Below are 16,037 nucleotides of genomic sequence, written 5' to 3'. Positions count from 1 at the left end.
TAAAACTCGAATCATTTAATTAATTTAAATAAAAAGACCACAAAAAATTAAATAAAAGGTCCCCCGCAAAGTGCAAGGCATGGTTACGGCCTTGTTTAGGGTAAGCATTTTGGAAAATGTTGGGTGGCTTACACAAAAATATCTCGGTTTCGTGTTGGTATCGAAGCGACACAGAAATTACACACTTTTCCTATTTAAAAATGAATTTCGAGATCTAACTAGTCATAAAAGTAATTTCACGGGCGTGAAGGAAAGTTTCTTATGTAAAACCTCATAAACTCATTTCTTTATTACAGAAGCATCAGATTTGGCCTTTTACGATGGTGCTGAAAAGCATCCATCAATAGCAATATTCCCCATCTGGAAAGTAATTTCCACAGCTGGAATAAATTTCATTTGAATACACGAAGAAAAGCCGCAGTGACTTTTGAGATCAGTGAAGGCACCAGGACACGCCATCCGTCTAGTGCAACAGCAACCCAAGAGGGACAGACGACTGGAACTAAAGTAACACAATTATGTTTAACAAGCACGAACCGTCCCACAGAAATAAGAATCGGGGGCATGTCTTATCTATATTGACACGTATCATCTCCACTCAAGAGTTCAGAACGCGTTTGGTCTTTAGTGAAGGAAGCGGATGCTCATCTTTTGTTCGACGTCCACTTTTTCCAACACCTGAGGAACAAAAAAAGAGCCATTTAAAAAACAAACAAATTTGCCATCATTTAATCACCTTCATGTCATTCCGATCCTGTATTGCTTTCTATCTCCCGTGAAACACAAAAGGGAAACTCTAGGGTGAACTCCCTTTAGGTGGGGCACAAATACTATGCATTCTAATCCCTTTTCCAGTTATTACCTTGGTGAACTCATTGAATGAGATACACATGTCTCCATTAGTGTCCGCCTCCTGGATGGTTCTGTCTGCAATGCTTCCAAGCTGCTCATCAGAAATATTCACTCCCACCATCATTCTCAGCACCTGGGGGTGAAAAAAAAAAAGTTTGAGTCTTATTTGGTTTTTACATTGTTATGCAGTGTCCTCTAGAGGCTGAAAAGCAGACTGCAATTCTCTATGCATTCACTTTTTTCTCAAATGGCTTATTTCATGAGGAATCTAATTTGACGTGATAAAGACCATCTTCTGAAACTGAGCTGCAAAAAAAGGTTCATACTGAAACCCTTGGATTTCTAAGGTCAGAAACCGGAATAATTCAAATACAATCATGACATTTCCATGCCTATTCAGTGTTGGCCCACCAGTTACATTAAAATAATACAAGTAGGATGGATACTATTTATACTAAATCGGTCGCTAAGATTCCAGCATTTTTTTAATATATATTTTTTTAAATAACTGATAATTTGTAGCTTTGTGCATCCACTGATCAACAAACATAAACAGAAGCTCAACAGCTGCGTCTTGTCTGCTGAAGCTCAAACGTGCTGCGTAACACAAGAGTGAACCTCATTGGTTCTTGCTGAAGCTCAAACGTGCTGCGTAACACAAGAGTGAACCTCATTGGTTCTTGCTGAAGCTCAAACGTGCTGCGTAACACAAGAGTGAACCTCATTGGTTCTTGCTGAAGCTCAAACGTGCTGCTTAACACAAGAATGAACCTCATTGGTTCTTGCTGAAGCTCAAACGTGCTGTGTAACACAAGAGTGAACCTCATTGGTTCTTGCTGAAGCTCAAACGTGCGGCGTAACACGAGAATGAACCTCATTGGTTCTTGCTGAAGCTCAAACGTGCGGCGTAACACGAGAATGAACCTCATTGGTTCTCGCACGTCAAGAGAACATGCTTGAGCTTCCGTTTACCACAACTGATGTGTGCTGATGAATGTTTATATGTGAATAAAGGCCAAATTTAATGTTCATCAAATGAAGTGATCATGTCTCTTCAGAAAATTTGGAATAAACCTCTCAATTCATATGGATTAGTTTAACGATCTCTTTATGAACTTTTTGAAAAGTCAAAGTGTCAGTAGCCTAGCTGTCAATGGCGGGACAGAAAGCTCTCAGATTTAATCAAAAACATCTTCATTTGTGTTCCGAAGATGAATGAAAGTCTTACGGGTTTGGAATGATATGAGGGCGAGTAATTAATGACACAATTTTCATATTTGGGTGAACTATCTCTTAAATGTGTAGTGACAGATCGCTGTAGTGCCTCAGTTCAAGCGGCACGTGAACCGATTACCTCTTCCTACTAGTTATAGGACAAAATAAACACAAATGAACATAAGAAGGTATGTAGTTTCAACTGCGAAAAAAAAAAGTCAATACACACCATTTTTCAAGTTCAAGTCCACCAATGTTAATCAACTAACTTTCCTGTCTGGTTTGTTTGTCGGACAAAATGGCGGATTCGGCGTTAAGATTGTCTGTCAATCAATCAAACTCGCGGCGAAGGGTGAATTCTAATGGTCTGAGAGTGGAAAAAGTCATGATAAACTATGAAACCAAATAAATAGACCAAAAAAAATTACTAATAAAGTATAGTGAAGGTTTAAAAATAAAAGGATTTAAATAAATGAATGAATGAATAAATAAATAAATATTCCCTGAAACAAAAGGCAATAGAATAGTATGCGCTTGTGGAAAGATTTCACATGCTAATGATAATTAAGAAGAATTTTGTAGCTAAATTAACATTGAAGTGTTTTATGCATTTATGCAAAATATAACAGAAGATCAAATAACAAACATTCATATCGGTTTTCTTTTTCTCAAAATCTCTTTTTCATCTTTAATAGTAAAACAAATTTCCCAGAAGTCCCCTTAATTGCTCCTGAATGACCTTTTGAAATCCAGCTTGAATGACTAAGTGTTTTCCCTGTCTAACAGAGTGTCTTCCACGAATACGAATAGCTGGTTTCAGGTGGCAAGGGCATTTGAGTCAGCGCTTCATTGTTCAGGCACAGAACGTTCTTTTGTGTCCCATCTCAGAGCCGAGTGCAGAGGCTTTCTGTTGTACGATTCTCTCACCTGTAGCAGTTCGTCTCTAGAAATCTTGTCATCTCTGTCGAGGTCGTATAACCGGAAAGCGACTGTGAAGAAATAAGAGAAAATCGAATTATTATGAAAGGCTTTAAATCGCAATATGGTCATGAACACACAGCAAGAGCTGGTGGCAGAGAACGTCTTTCCTGAGCTGAGATAAAGAGTAGCTGTGAACTAAAGCAGGTTTTACAGAATCGTTAAAAACAGTAATTAAGTTTAAGACCAGGATCAGTTCAAGCCCTTCGTTTTCTTTCGGGAAATGACATTTTACCTGCTTATAAAAGCTTTGAAGAAATGATAAGACTGATTGTTCAGGTCTGAATTTGTATTTTCTAAAACTAATTTGAATGTGTCTTTTATTCAAGTTTTATATTAAGTATCTAAAAGGGCATTAGATGAGTTCTGCCATCATTCCTTATGGTGTGACTTTTTAAACCTTACAGCAATAATAGCGTTGGAGATGTTAAGTTCCATTTATATTTGTGAATCAGTTAAAACTGGCCATTTCAATGAATTTATTCTGCCATCTGATTCTGCTATTTGTGTACAGTATTTCACTCAAAGCATTTAAAAATGTTCATGGAGGCCCTGCAAAATTATATATACACTACCGTTCTAAAGTTTGGAGTCTGTAAGATTTTTAAATGTTTTAGAAATAAGTCTCATGCTCACCAAGACTGCATTTATTTGATAAAAAAATTCAGTAAATTTGGTAAATATTGCGAAATATTATTACAATTTTACATAACAGTTTTCTATTTTAGTATATTTTAAAATGTATATTTTATTTCCTGTGATGCAAAGCTGAATTTTCAGCATCATTACTCCAGTCTTCAGTGTCACAAAAGATTTGCTGGTCAAGAAACTTTTCTGAATATTATAAATTTTTCTAATTATTATCACATGCTTAATATTTTTGTGGAAATCCTGCTACTTTATTTTCAGGAATCATTGATGAATAGACAGTTCAATAGAACAGCATTTATTTAAAATATATATATTTTTGGTAACATAATCTTTAAAATTATTTAGGGACCTCCAATTGTGAGCTACAGAAATGCTCCCACGATTAAAGACATTAGTCTTTACAAGAAATGACTTGCCTGCAATGAAACAGACAACGTAGTTGGACGGAGAAATACAAGGAATGTTTAAGGTGTAGACGTTGCAATCACTGTGAGAATGTAATTCAAACTAAATCATTTGTAGATGTTTGCATGAAGAAAATGTATCCAACTAGATAATTTTTCAATTTCAAAAGTACATATGTGATTTATAGGCTTCAATGTCCTTATAATTGTTTCTATGTGGGCCAGACTAAGCATAGACTGTACTAATATATATAGTGGGTGAAAAACAGTATGTGAGCAGCAGAGTAGTATTTCCAAATTCATAGCATTCATAAAACACCCCAAAAGTCCCCGGATGATCTACTTCTATACTACTTCTGCTGAGATTCTGAAGTGTGCATTCGATGGACACTTTACTATCCCATGAGGCCACAGGAGAAGATTTGTTAATGGAAGTGAAGTGACGCAACTGATGCTGGTATGTCCCATGACAGTGACAACACAGTGGATATAGTACGTCCGAATTTCATTCATATTTTTAATGGTCGCGAAGTTAGTTTCAAACCAAACGTATTACCTACTATATAGTATGCGATTTCAGACACAGCAAGTGAATGGATTAGAAAGGGTGATAGATTACAAAGACTTCTACAAAGGGAAGCCATTTGGATTTTTCAGTTCAATTATATTTCAATTATATTTAACTCCATTCTTCTTTTACAAAGATGGCTCATAGTACAGTTTTTAACAATTGCTATGACACATTTCACAATACTTGGGTTGCTTTTTCAAATCTCGTCTTCACACAGTGAGCACAACATCAGTGTGTGGGCTAAACTATGAAATTACTATTATTATCTTTTTCTCTCTCTTTTCTTAATTGATGCATGTCATTATACTTTGTACTGGTTAACAATATGATAGGTCACTCTGCAATGATTCTTTTGTTTTGTTTTTATGTTCTAACTATTTTTAATGTTCTATTGTGATTAGCCATGATGTAAATAAAGGCTATTTAACTTTTCTGTACCGGCAGAAGTACCTTGGACTCTTTTCTAAAGTGTATGTTTGAAACCCAACCAAAGAGCACCTTCTGGGATTACGTCACACAAGGTGCTTCCGGCAAGTAGCTTTCCAAGAAGCTTTCTCTGATCGATATGAGAGATGTTTGGATTGAACTTACAGAGGAGTTTGTTGGTCCTGCTGTTGAGCGGCTCTCCGGGTGTCAGGACTTTGTTCTTCTCATTGTCCTCCACAGGACGGAAGTGAGCCAGAGTCCTCATGAAGCCTCTAAAGTTCACCTGATCCTCACTGAGACACATGAGAGAGAGAGAAACACACAACTTTAAAACTTATGTTTTGATTACTAAGATCCACACTAGTTGGCAATAGTGGTGGGAGAAAAAATCGATCCATCGATGCATCGCGATTCTCTCTCCAACGATTCTGGATCGATTCTGAGAATTTCAGAATCGATTCTGAGCTTAGTTTTTTACCAGATGTGCGATGACGCTGAGTTTGCTTTAGAAACACCCGTCTTCTGCTTGCTAACAATTCCTCACACACGCACACAACTCGAACCTTCCGTAAAATAATCTTTCATAAAGTTCGGAAAGGTTGAAGCGAATTACAAGGACATTCACAGGCTTCATTGCACAGGATGCACTGTGAGAGACGCGCGCTTGTTTTGATGTTACACTTAAAGTGTGCTGTCTCGCCCGTCTGTATTTTCCTTACAAATGCTCTACGAAGTCATCATTTATGTGGTTTGGAATGCAGTGGACTTATATATTTAAAATATGAATCTCACTAACAGAAGGCTGCTTTCAATTTTAAATGCTGACGCACGCTTTGTTTGTGTACGAGACTGCTCGCGCAAGCGGCTGTGCGACTCCGTGTAAGTGGTTTAATATACTTGTGCAAAATGAATGAAAACACAGCCAGTTATGTCTTAAGGGATTAAACGGACAGGACAAACCACATTACTTCTTATATTTCAAAAGAGATCTGAGCGTGAATGCAGCTTAATAGATCTCCCGCAGTCTATGTCATAGTAAAATACAAAAGTACGATGAAGAAAAATCACTCACAGTTCTTGAATGGAAAATGTTCAGATAATCTTAAATACTGAAAGCACTCTTTGTTTGTTGTTTGCCATGTTTCTTTGCTCCTCTTTATTATTTGCTACTTGCTTGTATGGTTTGAAGTTATATAAGTTTAAAATTCTTAAAATACAACTGTTTTAATTATTTTTTTTTATTTTTTATTTTTTTTTAAAAAGTACTTAATTACTTATGTAAACTAATGAATTAATAAGGGGGGAAAAGTAGATAAAGAATCGATCTGGAATCGGATCGTGACCTCCAGAATCGGAATCGGATCGGATCGTGAGGTGACTAAAGATTCCCACCTCTAGTTGGCAACTGATATCTGAGTCTCTATAGGCCCAGACGTTACTCCAGACAAGATCCCTGATGCTATAAAAACTGTAGTCCTAATTTAGACTCGTGCTTTACAATGTTTTTTACAGACATGCCCACAAGAAAGTTTCTTCATGCTTCAAGAAACAAACACTCGAAACCAAATAAACCATGAAGAAACCAACAACCCATGTGACACCACCCACATGCTGTCTGTTTTGAGAGAGCAATGACATAGTTTTAGATGTTACTAAACATGTTGTATCTTACAGTAACAATCTCAGCCAAAAACTCACACAAACACTGATGAACCAGTATGGAAACTATATCCTCTGAGAAATCTAGACGAATGTGATGAAACTGGTCAAGAATTTCCCCCAAAGCCAAACGAGAATTTTTTTTTTTATATATTAACTTTCATTTCCTTAAAAACATTGGTTTCCACAAAAATATGAAGTAGAATACTGAAGACTGGAGTGATGATGCTGATAATTGAGCATTGTATGACAGGAATAAATTACATTTCAAAATATATTCAAATAGAAAACAGTTATTTTAAATTGTAATAATATTTCACAGTATTACAGTCTTTACTGTATTTTTGATCAAATAAATGCAGCCTTGCTGAACATAAGAGACTTCTTTCAAAAGCTAAAAAAATCTTACTTACCCCCCCAAATCTTTGGACAGAAGTGTATACGTTTATAATAAAATTCAATGTCAAATTGCACAAAAAAAAAAATACAGAATTAAAAATAAATTGAAATATGGACACCCTTTTCTCACTTTAATATTACCCATTTTATATTTATTTTCCATTTACTTATGTTTTGTTGTTTTCTTTAACTTATATACCTTGTTGTTCTTTGTAGGCCTTAGCAGAAATAAAATACAGTACACTAGTAGTTTAATAACAGATCTAATATCTCAAATGTCTTCTGAGACGTTACTCACCCCTCTGGGAAGAAGGCATTAATTATCCGATCACCAAGAGGGTTTATGGCCAACTCGGGAATCCTCTGGAAGTCTTCTCGGCTGAGATGGAGAGAGGGAGAGAGAGGTGTTATTCAGTGTCAGAGGTGTAAAGAGAACCTGACAACCATACTTGAGTAAACGATACCTTACAGTGAAGATTCAGATTGTTTTATTTAGTGCCATGTCAGCATTCAAGGCTATTTTCATGGCAAAAATGTAATTACAAAAATCCAAATATCATATAAATACAATAAAAACCAACCAAACAAAAACAGCAGGATTTTTTCAATTAACATATGATTAAAAAATCCAAAACCTTTTCAGGCATAATCTTACTAAATAAGTCCTTAAGTGAGGTAACTTCATAAGAGATATATCTGGTATATCTGGTGTGGATGTCTATTTTTAAGAGTAATAAAAAGTCTGTTACAAGTTACAGGTCAATATCAATACAACTTGAGTACTTTTTTTTGTAAAAGTAATTTCACGCTCGAAATGACATCAGAAGTGGAAAACGTTGGTTAAAAAAAAAAAAAAAAAAACTCTTACTTTTACACAAAATCTGACCACCAACTGCAACTTTCAGACGCCATCTTTATGTTTTAGCTCAACTGTCACAGAATGGAACGCACAGGATTGTGGGATATCAAAAGCAGTGAAGGATACATCTCTATGATGCCTTCAAAAATCTATCGCATTACTCATTGCGAATATATTGGAGTAAATCACATGTACTCAAAAAGATACTTAAATACATAAACCAATTACATTTATTGAGATTCTTCCCACCACTGTTGTGTGTAAATACGTTTCGGATGAGTTTCCAGTTTTACAGATGTGCCTCTATGGAAACGAGTCGGGTGTATCGTTACTGTATTAAGAAAAAGTTTTCCAGTAACGAAATAACATGAGAAACCCTCCTTTTTCTAATGATTAAATGACTGTTCTTGTGAAAAATGTCCTTTTCTGAATACACAACCAAACAAATCTGCTATAACAATGACAGTGAAAAGTAAAACGGCTGAAACATTTGATACGGCGTGATCTTTTCAGGCTTGTTTCTTTGAGCCAATAAGTATTATTCGGCATGCGCACGAGTCTGTGCTCTTGAGCTGACATTGGACAAAGTAATGTGTATAAAGCTGTGCTCGACAGGACAGCCCAACCCTGATTCTGTGAAAATGGGACTTGTTAAAAGGATACTTTGATGTCTATCCTTTTATTGTTCATCTAGTAAAGGCTTATACGAGTAATAATAACGTAATTACTGTGCAGAAAGCGTAATTAGATCCGTAATCCCATTATAATGATGAAAAAAAGAGTTTAGTGACTGATTATTTCTGGGAGCAACCCAGAGGTGCCGGTGACCTCCACACACACACACACACAAGGACACACACCTTGCCGCCCGGATTTCAGAGGCTGTTTATTGTTCAAACACAAGAGTCTGTGTCTCTAATCTCAGTCTGACGGATGTTTGGGGTGACAACAAAGACAGCAGGTCATCAACACACTCTGACGTGCAGCGATCGGGATTTTTTTTAATACTAACCATATCGCTGAGGATGTTTGTTGAAGTAACCATCATTTTAAACCACAGAGGATGTTGTCATTAAAAACAAACAATTATAACAAGAACACAACCTGTGACTTCAGCATATTTGGTCAACAGAATGAGTTTCGTTTCATAAGGCATGTCACAAAAATCATTCAGATCGTGTCAGTTTTCAAAGTTGAATTTGGCATATTATACAACACCGTTCAAAAAGGTTGGGGCTTTTTGAAAGAAGTCTCTAATGCTCAGCAAGACTGCATTTATTTGATCAAAAATATCATTTAAAATGTAATTTATTCCTGTGAAACAAAGCTGAATTTTACTCCAGTCTTCAGGGTCACATGATCCTTCTTCAGAAATCATTCTAATATGCTGATTTGCTGCTCAAGAAACATTTATCATTATCAATGCTGAGAACAGTTGTGTTGCGCTGCTTACAATTTTGTAGAAACAGGGATACAATTTTTCAGGATTCTTTGATGGATAGAAAGTGAAAAAAAAAAAGAAAAAAAAAATTATAAATGCCTTTACTGACACTTCTAAACAAATTTCCTTAAGAATCCTTACTGAATAAAAGTACGCATTTCTTTCAAAAAAGAAAAAGCCCAAACGTTTGAACGGTAGTGTACTTTGGGTTTTCTATGTAGGTAATCTGACTCCGATTGTACAAGTTACACTTTAACCAATCAAAAATGACAGAATTTTTTTTTTATTTCAATGAAATTAATGTACTATATTTTAGTTTGATAATGTTTTTATTTAATATTTTGTATTTTTAGGGGGGATTTTATGGTACTAAATTCAATTTATGGAATAGTTAATCAAAAGTGAAATAAAAAAAGTTTAAGTTGATTATTATGAAAAATGCATAAAAATACTATTTTTAAATTTTATATAAAATAAATATTTTCCAAAACATGTTTTACTCAAAAGCTGTGAGAAAATCAAAGCCATAAATCTAAACAAGTTGTGTTCCAAATTTGAGGTTGATATTTTAAGTGCTTTTCAATAAGATTGTTTGTGCTTAGTGGGTATGGGACGGTATGAAAATTTCATATCACGATTATAGTGACCAAAATTATCGTGATTATCAATATTATCACGGTTTTGTTAAAACGAGATGAAAGTGTTCAAAAAGAACTGATGCTCAAACTAAAAACAGTTTAATATTTGAAAATCAACAAACAACAAATAAAACAAGAAGCTCTATGCACTTTTTTAAGCAAGATTATATTCTGTGGCATTTCCTTCCTAATAATGACCGTCGTCAATAGCAACGCATCATAACACAGCGCACATCCATGTATCGCAACGGACGCGCACGCGCTCTCTCGTTTCATTCAAATACAACTTGCCGTCTTGCGTCTCCGTTCTTGGGCGATTGTTTTGTACGCTGTACCAAATGGATTTATAAACAGGTAAGATTTAAAACATTAATCTCAATTCAATATGTCCCCGTAATTGTGTGGTAAAAAAAAATCGGTGTAATAAGTGTACAATGATAGTCTTGTTTGAACTTGTTCGCTCGTCTTTGGCTCAAAGCCACTTGCTGCGAACTTTTATTCGCGGAAGTGAGATCAAATATTTCAACTCAAAACAACATTTTGTGCCCAATTATTTCTCAGACGTAGTTTTTGGTAAGTTAACTTGCCTTGCGTTCGCTAATAAACAGTGGGTGATGGTCACACAAGAGGACTCGGCAGATTTGAAGTGTTTCCCTCATATTGTATGGGACCATCCTCGATTAAGTTTCACTCAGGACTTTTGTAAAAGCCAAAATATAACCACACCTCAGATTTGGTCCTGTTAAAAGGCTGAAAAATCTCCCGAGCACGGCCACTGCCTTCCGCCATTACTTCTCGAATAAAACAACAACAACATTGCGCGCTGCGCCTGCGTCAGACTGTTGCTGGCTGGACAGGAGGACAGTGAGTTATTAAAATCGCGATAATCAAACGATAATACTAACCGTCAGTACATTTTATCGTGGTTTATAGTGAAACCGGTAATCGTCCCATCCCCAGTACCAAAGGTTTCCACTAGATGAAATTCGCTTCCCAATCGTTTCCAATGCGGTCCATTTTGGGTCCATTTAATTTTTTTCAAATCATATCCATGATTTTTTATTTATTTTTTGGTTTACATAGCAAGTTCCCGAACCTTTACCAAGTTTTGTACCATTCCGATGAAGTAAAAAAAATAAAATAAAAAAAAAACATAAAATTTTCCAGTCAAAAACGACCAAACAGCACCAGAGGGTTAATTAGAAACGGTACATTTTTTAAGTAATGTTTATTTATCATATGCACAACAATAAAACATACTGCAATACTTGTGGACAGTTTGTGCTATAAATGCACTATTACTGCTATATTTACCAGAACACAACCAGCACAGCTCGCGTTCTATATTCAATCCTCATACTTTCATTGATAATAATAATGGTGTGTACAGAGGTCACTCCAGAGGACACGCGTAGGACATTATGGAATCGACTACGGCAATGTCACACAAGGAAATGCGTGCTTCATTACTGTCCTTGAGCTCCCTCTTTTACAAGGAATATTTACAGTAAAAGTCATATTTTTAACAATGTAATAAGAAAAACTCTTTCCTCATAGTCAAAACTCAAACAATGAGCTAGACATTCCTTAACATATTAACTTACAGATCCTGAGGCTGGAGTGAATGTTAAATTAAAAGCGAGTGTGCAGATATAACAGAGCTGCTTGTGTAATACCTGCTTCCTCAAGGGACAAAGGTGTTGCAACATCACAGGGTTAAAGTTCATTATTACTCAACTCATGTAACTCATGTGTCTCGTACCTGAGCGCTCCGTTCTCTCCTTTATCGAGACTGTGAAAGCGGCTGTAGAGGCGAGTGATCTGACTGTGGGAGACTGTAACACACATACACACACACACACACACACACACACAAATGAAGTCTGGTTAAGGACAGGGAACAATAGGTCACAGATATGATCATCAGATTGACAGTGCTGGGTTAAGGCTTATCTCAATGACCTTACATACTACAGACTTCTCAAACTAGACAAGATATATTGAGCAAGTTATTAACAACTTGAGATCAATCTAGACAGGATTACAGGGTTTCTGGAGGTTTTATGAAGGTAAATTTAAGACTTAAGATGTTCTGCTCTGATTTAAGACCTTATATGTATAAAAATAAATAACTTTAAGACCCACAGAAACCCTGATATACATGAAAATGACAAAATATCCAATAGATAATAAGAGATTTTGTCATTTGCATACATTTAGATTTGAACCTTGCTTGTACATTTGTTTAACTAAAGTCATTAAAACCATTAAGTAAATACAAAAAAGGGACCATAATTCATAAATCAAAACTGTTTTGATTCCAGCTCTACACACTGTTCATTATCTAAACCAACTTCATGAGGTTTTATGTATACTTGACTCTTACTGGCTGTGTTTCCTTCACTTCAAAACGAATACATTTAGCAAAAAAATAAATAAAGCAGCTTTGGAACCGTTTATATTCCTGGAAATCCCTACACAAATAAACTGTTGTTTATCCATTTTTTTTTAACACAGTAAAGCCAATTTCCGACCACATCAGTGGAACATCTGCGACAACAATTCAGTCTTTGATCAACACAGCTTAGAGTAAATGAATACAGAACAATCCTACGTGATAAATGAAATCACACAGGAAACAGCAGCACGTTAAAACTCAACCTTATAAAGAGAACCAGTGTGAAATCCTGGATTCTTCCCAGTGGGCTCTGACACCAGAGGAAGAGAGCGGAAAAACCGACAATTACAAGTAGGAGAGCACTTCATGTGGCTTTACAGGAATGTAGTGAAAAATGGGCTTACAAACACATGAAATAGGTCACATTCACACAAATCTGGGCATTAGAAACTATGAAATATTAACAGCCATTCAAAACATTTAAAAAACCTGCAGCCCCTTTGAGTTAGGTTTGTGTGGTCTGCAAAATAAAGACTTAACATATAACCCATATAGCTCCAGTAAGGTATAAACCGTATCCTCAGACTATTTCTAGATCTTGTGGGGGTGTACGTCTCATGTCGTTCATCCGTGCCGAAGGCCAAAGCACTGAGACGGCAGAGATCAGAAAATGCTGCTTTTCTCGGCCCTCACACCAACGATCACATAACATTTAGTAAACCTCTAATTACAGCTGCACAGGTGTAAACAGTGTCATTAAAATATCAATATTTGCATCAGTGCAGTGCAGATTACCAAACCCTATAACTTCAGTTCATCCAGATGTCGGAAAAATAGGGCTGGCTGGTTGATCTATTAAATGCCAGTCTGATGGTCTGGGCTGTGTTTCCCCAAAGCATCGTAAGTTGACTGTAGAACAATATCCACCAGTGGTCTCAACGATCAACTCAGGCTTACAATGCTTTCGGAAAACGCAGCCCTGACCTGTTCATTCCAGACAGTTGATGGATCCCATTGACTTCCATGGTAGGAAAACAAATACTATGGAAGTCAATGGGGTCCATCAACTGTCTGGTTACAGACACCCCTCAAAATATCTTCTTTTGTGTTCAGCAGAAGAAAGAAACTCATACAGATTTGAAACAACTTGAGGGTGAGTAAATGATGACATAATTTAAATTTAAGTGAACTATCGCTTTAAGCATTTGCCTATTTAAATCCAAACAGCGACTTTATTTTTTATTTATTTTTGCCAGGCAGTGTATATCTGTACTGTAGTATCTGATACAAACACACCAGCAGCTTCTGAAAATGAGAGATATTCATCTGTTGCCCCTCAATACACACACACACCCCACTCATATCATGAAACAGACAGGAGCACACACACACACACACACACACACACACACACACACACACACACACACGATCATCTGCAACATAGAGGAGCAGAGGTCATCCAGTCAGTTTATTTCATTGGTTCTCAAACCTGCTTGTGAGACCTCTACTAATAGTTGAATTAGGTTGTTGAAACATAACATATTGTGAGCTTCTATTTTGTTACAAATTATAATATTAGCTACTTCTATAGGCTTGCTAGTTTTATCATAGTATAGTTAGTTAGTATATCATAGTTGTATCTCATTAGGACACTGCAGGTCTAAAAAGTATATCTAAATGTCACACCACAGGACAAGTATACTTCCCTAAAGTATGTCAAGTCAATTACCCATTTAAGACAGAAAGCACTGTATTACACCAACGCATGTCTCATCGTCACCACAGAACTCTCAAACCAAGTCTATATATGAGCCAAACACACTATTAACCTAATACTCACATCCAGTTTCTTTCTTGATTTCTTCAATGTCCTCTTCTCTGAGTAGAGATGAAGCTCTGGAGCCCATGACTGCTGTTTCTCCTGAAGATCAGCTCGAGCTAACACGTGAAATGCACTCGTTATCTCTAAACACAGGGCTCTAGAAGGCTGTCAGATGAGCAGTCAGCCTCCGCAACTGTCTATCCGGAGATATTACCCGCTTGCCTTTTAATTACACCCGGACCAGGAGCGATACAAACCAAATCCAGATGAAAAAAGGAAGACTTTTAAGAGGCTAAGCTAAAGGCAGGTCGGAGTGGATCTCCGTGACGTCGGCAAATGCCGATTCGCGTTGGTGTGCGCTATAGCCACGCCTGTAGAATAACGCGCTTTGATTGGTCTGTGCGGCTGTCTGTCAAGTTGGGCGGGATTTAAAGGGCCAGGCGTGTGCAAAATAATTCCTAGAAATAGAATAAAGAGGGTAAAGTGACAATGAAACGGGATGCCGTGTCAGAAAATACAACATGCACAGCATGAGAACAGAATCCGTGTATCATTCGTTCAGTCGTTTTTTGAATTAATATTGAATATAGGAAAATTTGAAAACGGTTCCTTTTTCGTTTTTTAATTTTTTCCAAAAAACGAAAAACAAGAATTCAGCTGGACTTCTCGTTTTTCGTTCTCAGTTAGAAAAATGAATAAACAGCTTGAATATTCGATTTCTACACGTGGGCGGGAATTAAACGCCCATTTCATCTGATTTGTCAGCCGAAGATCAAACTGTTCCGTCATCAGTTCTGCACAGCAGAATAAGAGTCCTCCGTTGTGCGGATTCTTAACGCATTTATTGCAAATACATTTAATCTTTTTCTCATCAAACCACCAGACTAACGAATGTCTCGACACAACCCGTACCGGGGAATAGACTAGATAGGGCTTTCGTCTGTGTATATATAAATTCAACTACGCTTTGCATCAGCTGGCTATATGGGCAGGATAAATGACGGCTGTTAGCCTCGCCCAGTAATAAAAAAAAAAAGAATATTATATAATATAATTAGTTGTAAATTAAATAGTTTTAACACTAATACAAAAAGAAAAGAATAATGCATTGACTATATAATAGCCTATATTAACGTTAACGTATAAACTGTCATTCAGACTGACTAGCCTATCTAACAACTGGAGAAGTTTTATGATGTAGGCCTTGTGTTTTATTAAAATGTATTATAATTTATATCTCTAGGATGCGCGCTTGTGCGTGGCGCGCCGGGTCATGTTGAGAGGGAAACGCGCGCGTCACATTGTAAAAAAAAAAAGCATATTCATAAATAGTGTAAAAGACCGGTAAATAAAATACAACATTAACAAACAGTATTAATAACATAATATGCGTATTTTAACGAGAAACTGAAACTGTACAGAGCAGACGTTGGTTTCGGGCATCTCTCATTCGTCCAGTAGCCTATCCATATTTGCAATGTAACATTTGGATGCTAATTAATAATGTAAAGAAGGCTTCGTACTTCATTCGAGTCCCAATATACACGTAAATCAGCATCTCCACAGCAAGGGAAATTAGTTTGGAATGTCAACAGACCAATTAAGCAGAATAACGTTTTATATGTTTGGTTGACTGTGTTTTATTTTAATAACGAACAGGCTGCGAGGCCTGCGACACCCGACATCACTTGGATGTGTTGCTCAACGGGGGATTTAATAGC

General features: G+C 36.5%; 1 protein-coding gene across 1 annotated transcript; it reads right to left on the bottom strand.

Moving 5' to 3' along the window:
* Positions 1-9: 9 nt before the first annotated feature.
* Positions 10-14,647, bottom strand: chp1 (calcineurin-like EF-hand protein 1). Its single transcript, XM_082153506.1, has 7 exons — positions 14,335-14,647; positions 11,856-11,928; positions 7,454-7,534; positions 5,263-5,390; positions 2,995-3,056; positions 863-985; positions 10-678 (listed from the first exon to the last, which is right to left on the bottom strand). The coding sequence occupies exons 1-7, from the start codon at positions 14,399-14,401 to the stop codon at positions 625-627; spliced, it is 588 nt and encodes a 195-aa protein (XP_082009632.1). The 5' UTR covers positions 14,402-14,647; the 3' UTR covers positions 10-624.
* Positions 14,648-16,037: the final 1,390 nt, after the last annotated feature.

Source organism: Leuciscus leuciscus, assembly GCF_965113295.1.
Source record: "Leuciscus leuciscus genome assembly, chromosome: 22".
NCBI lineage: Eukaryota > Metazoa > Chordata > Actinopteri > Cypriniformes > Leuciscidae > Leuciscus > Leuciscus leuciscus.
This window is presented reverse-complemented; position numbering and strand designations above follow the sequence as displayed.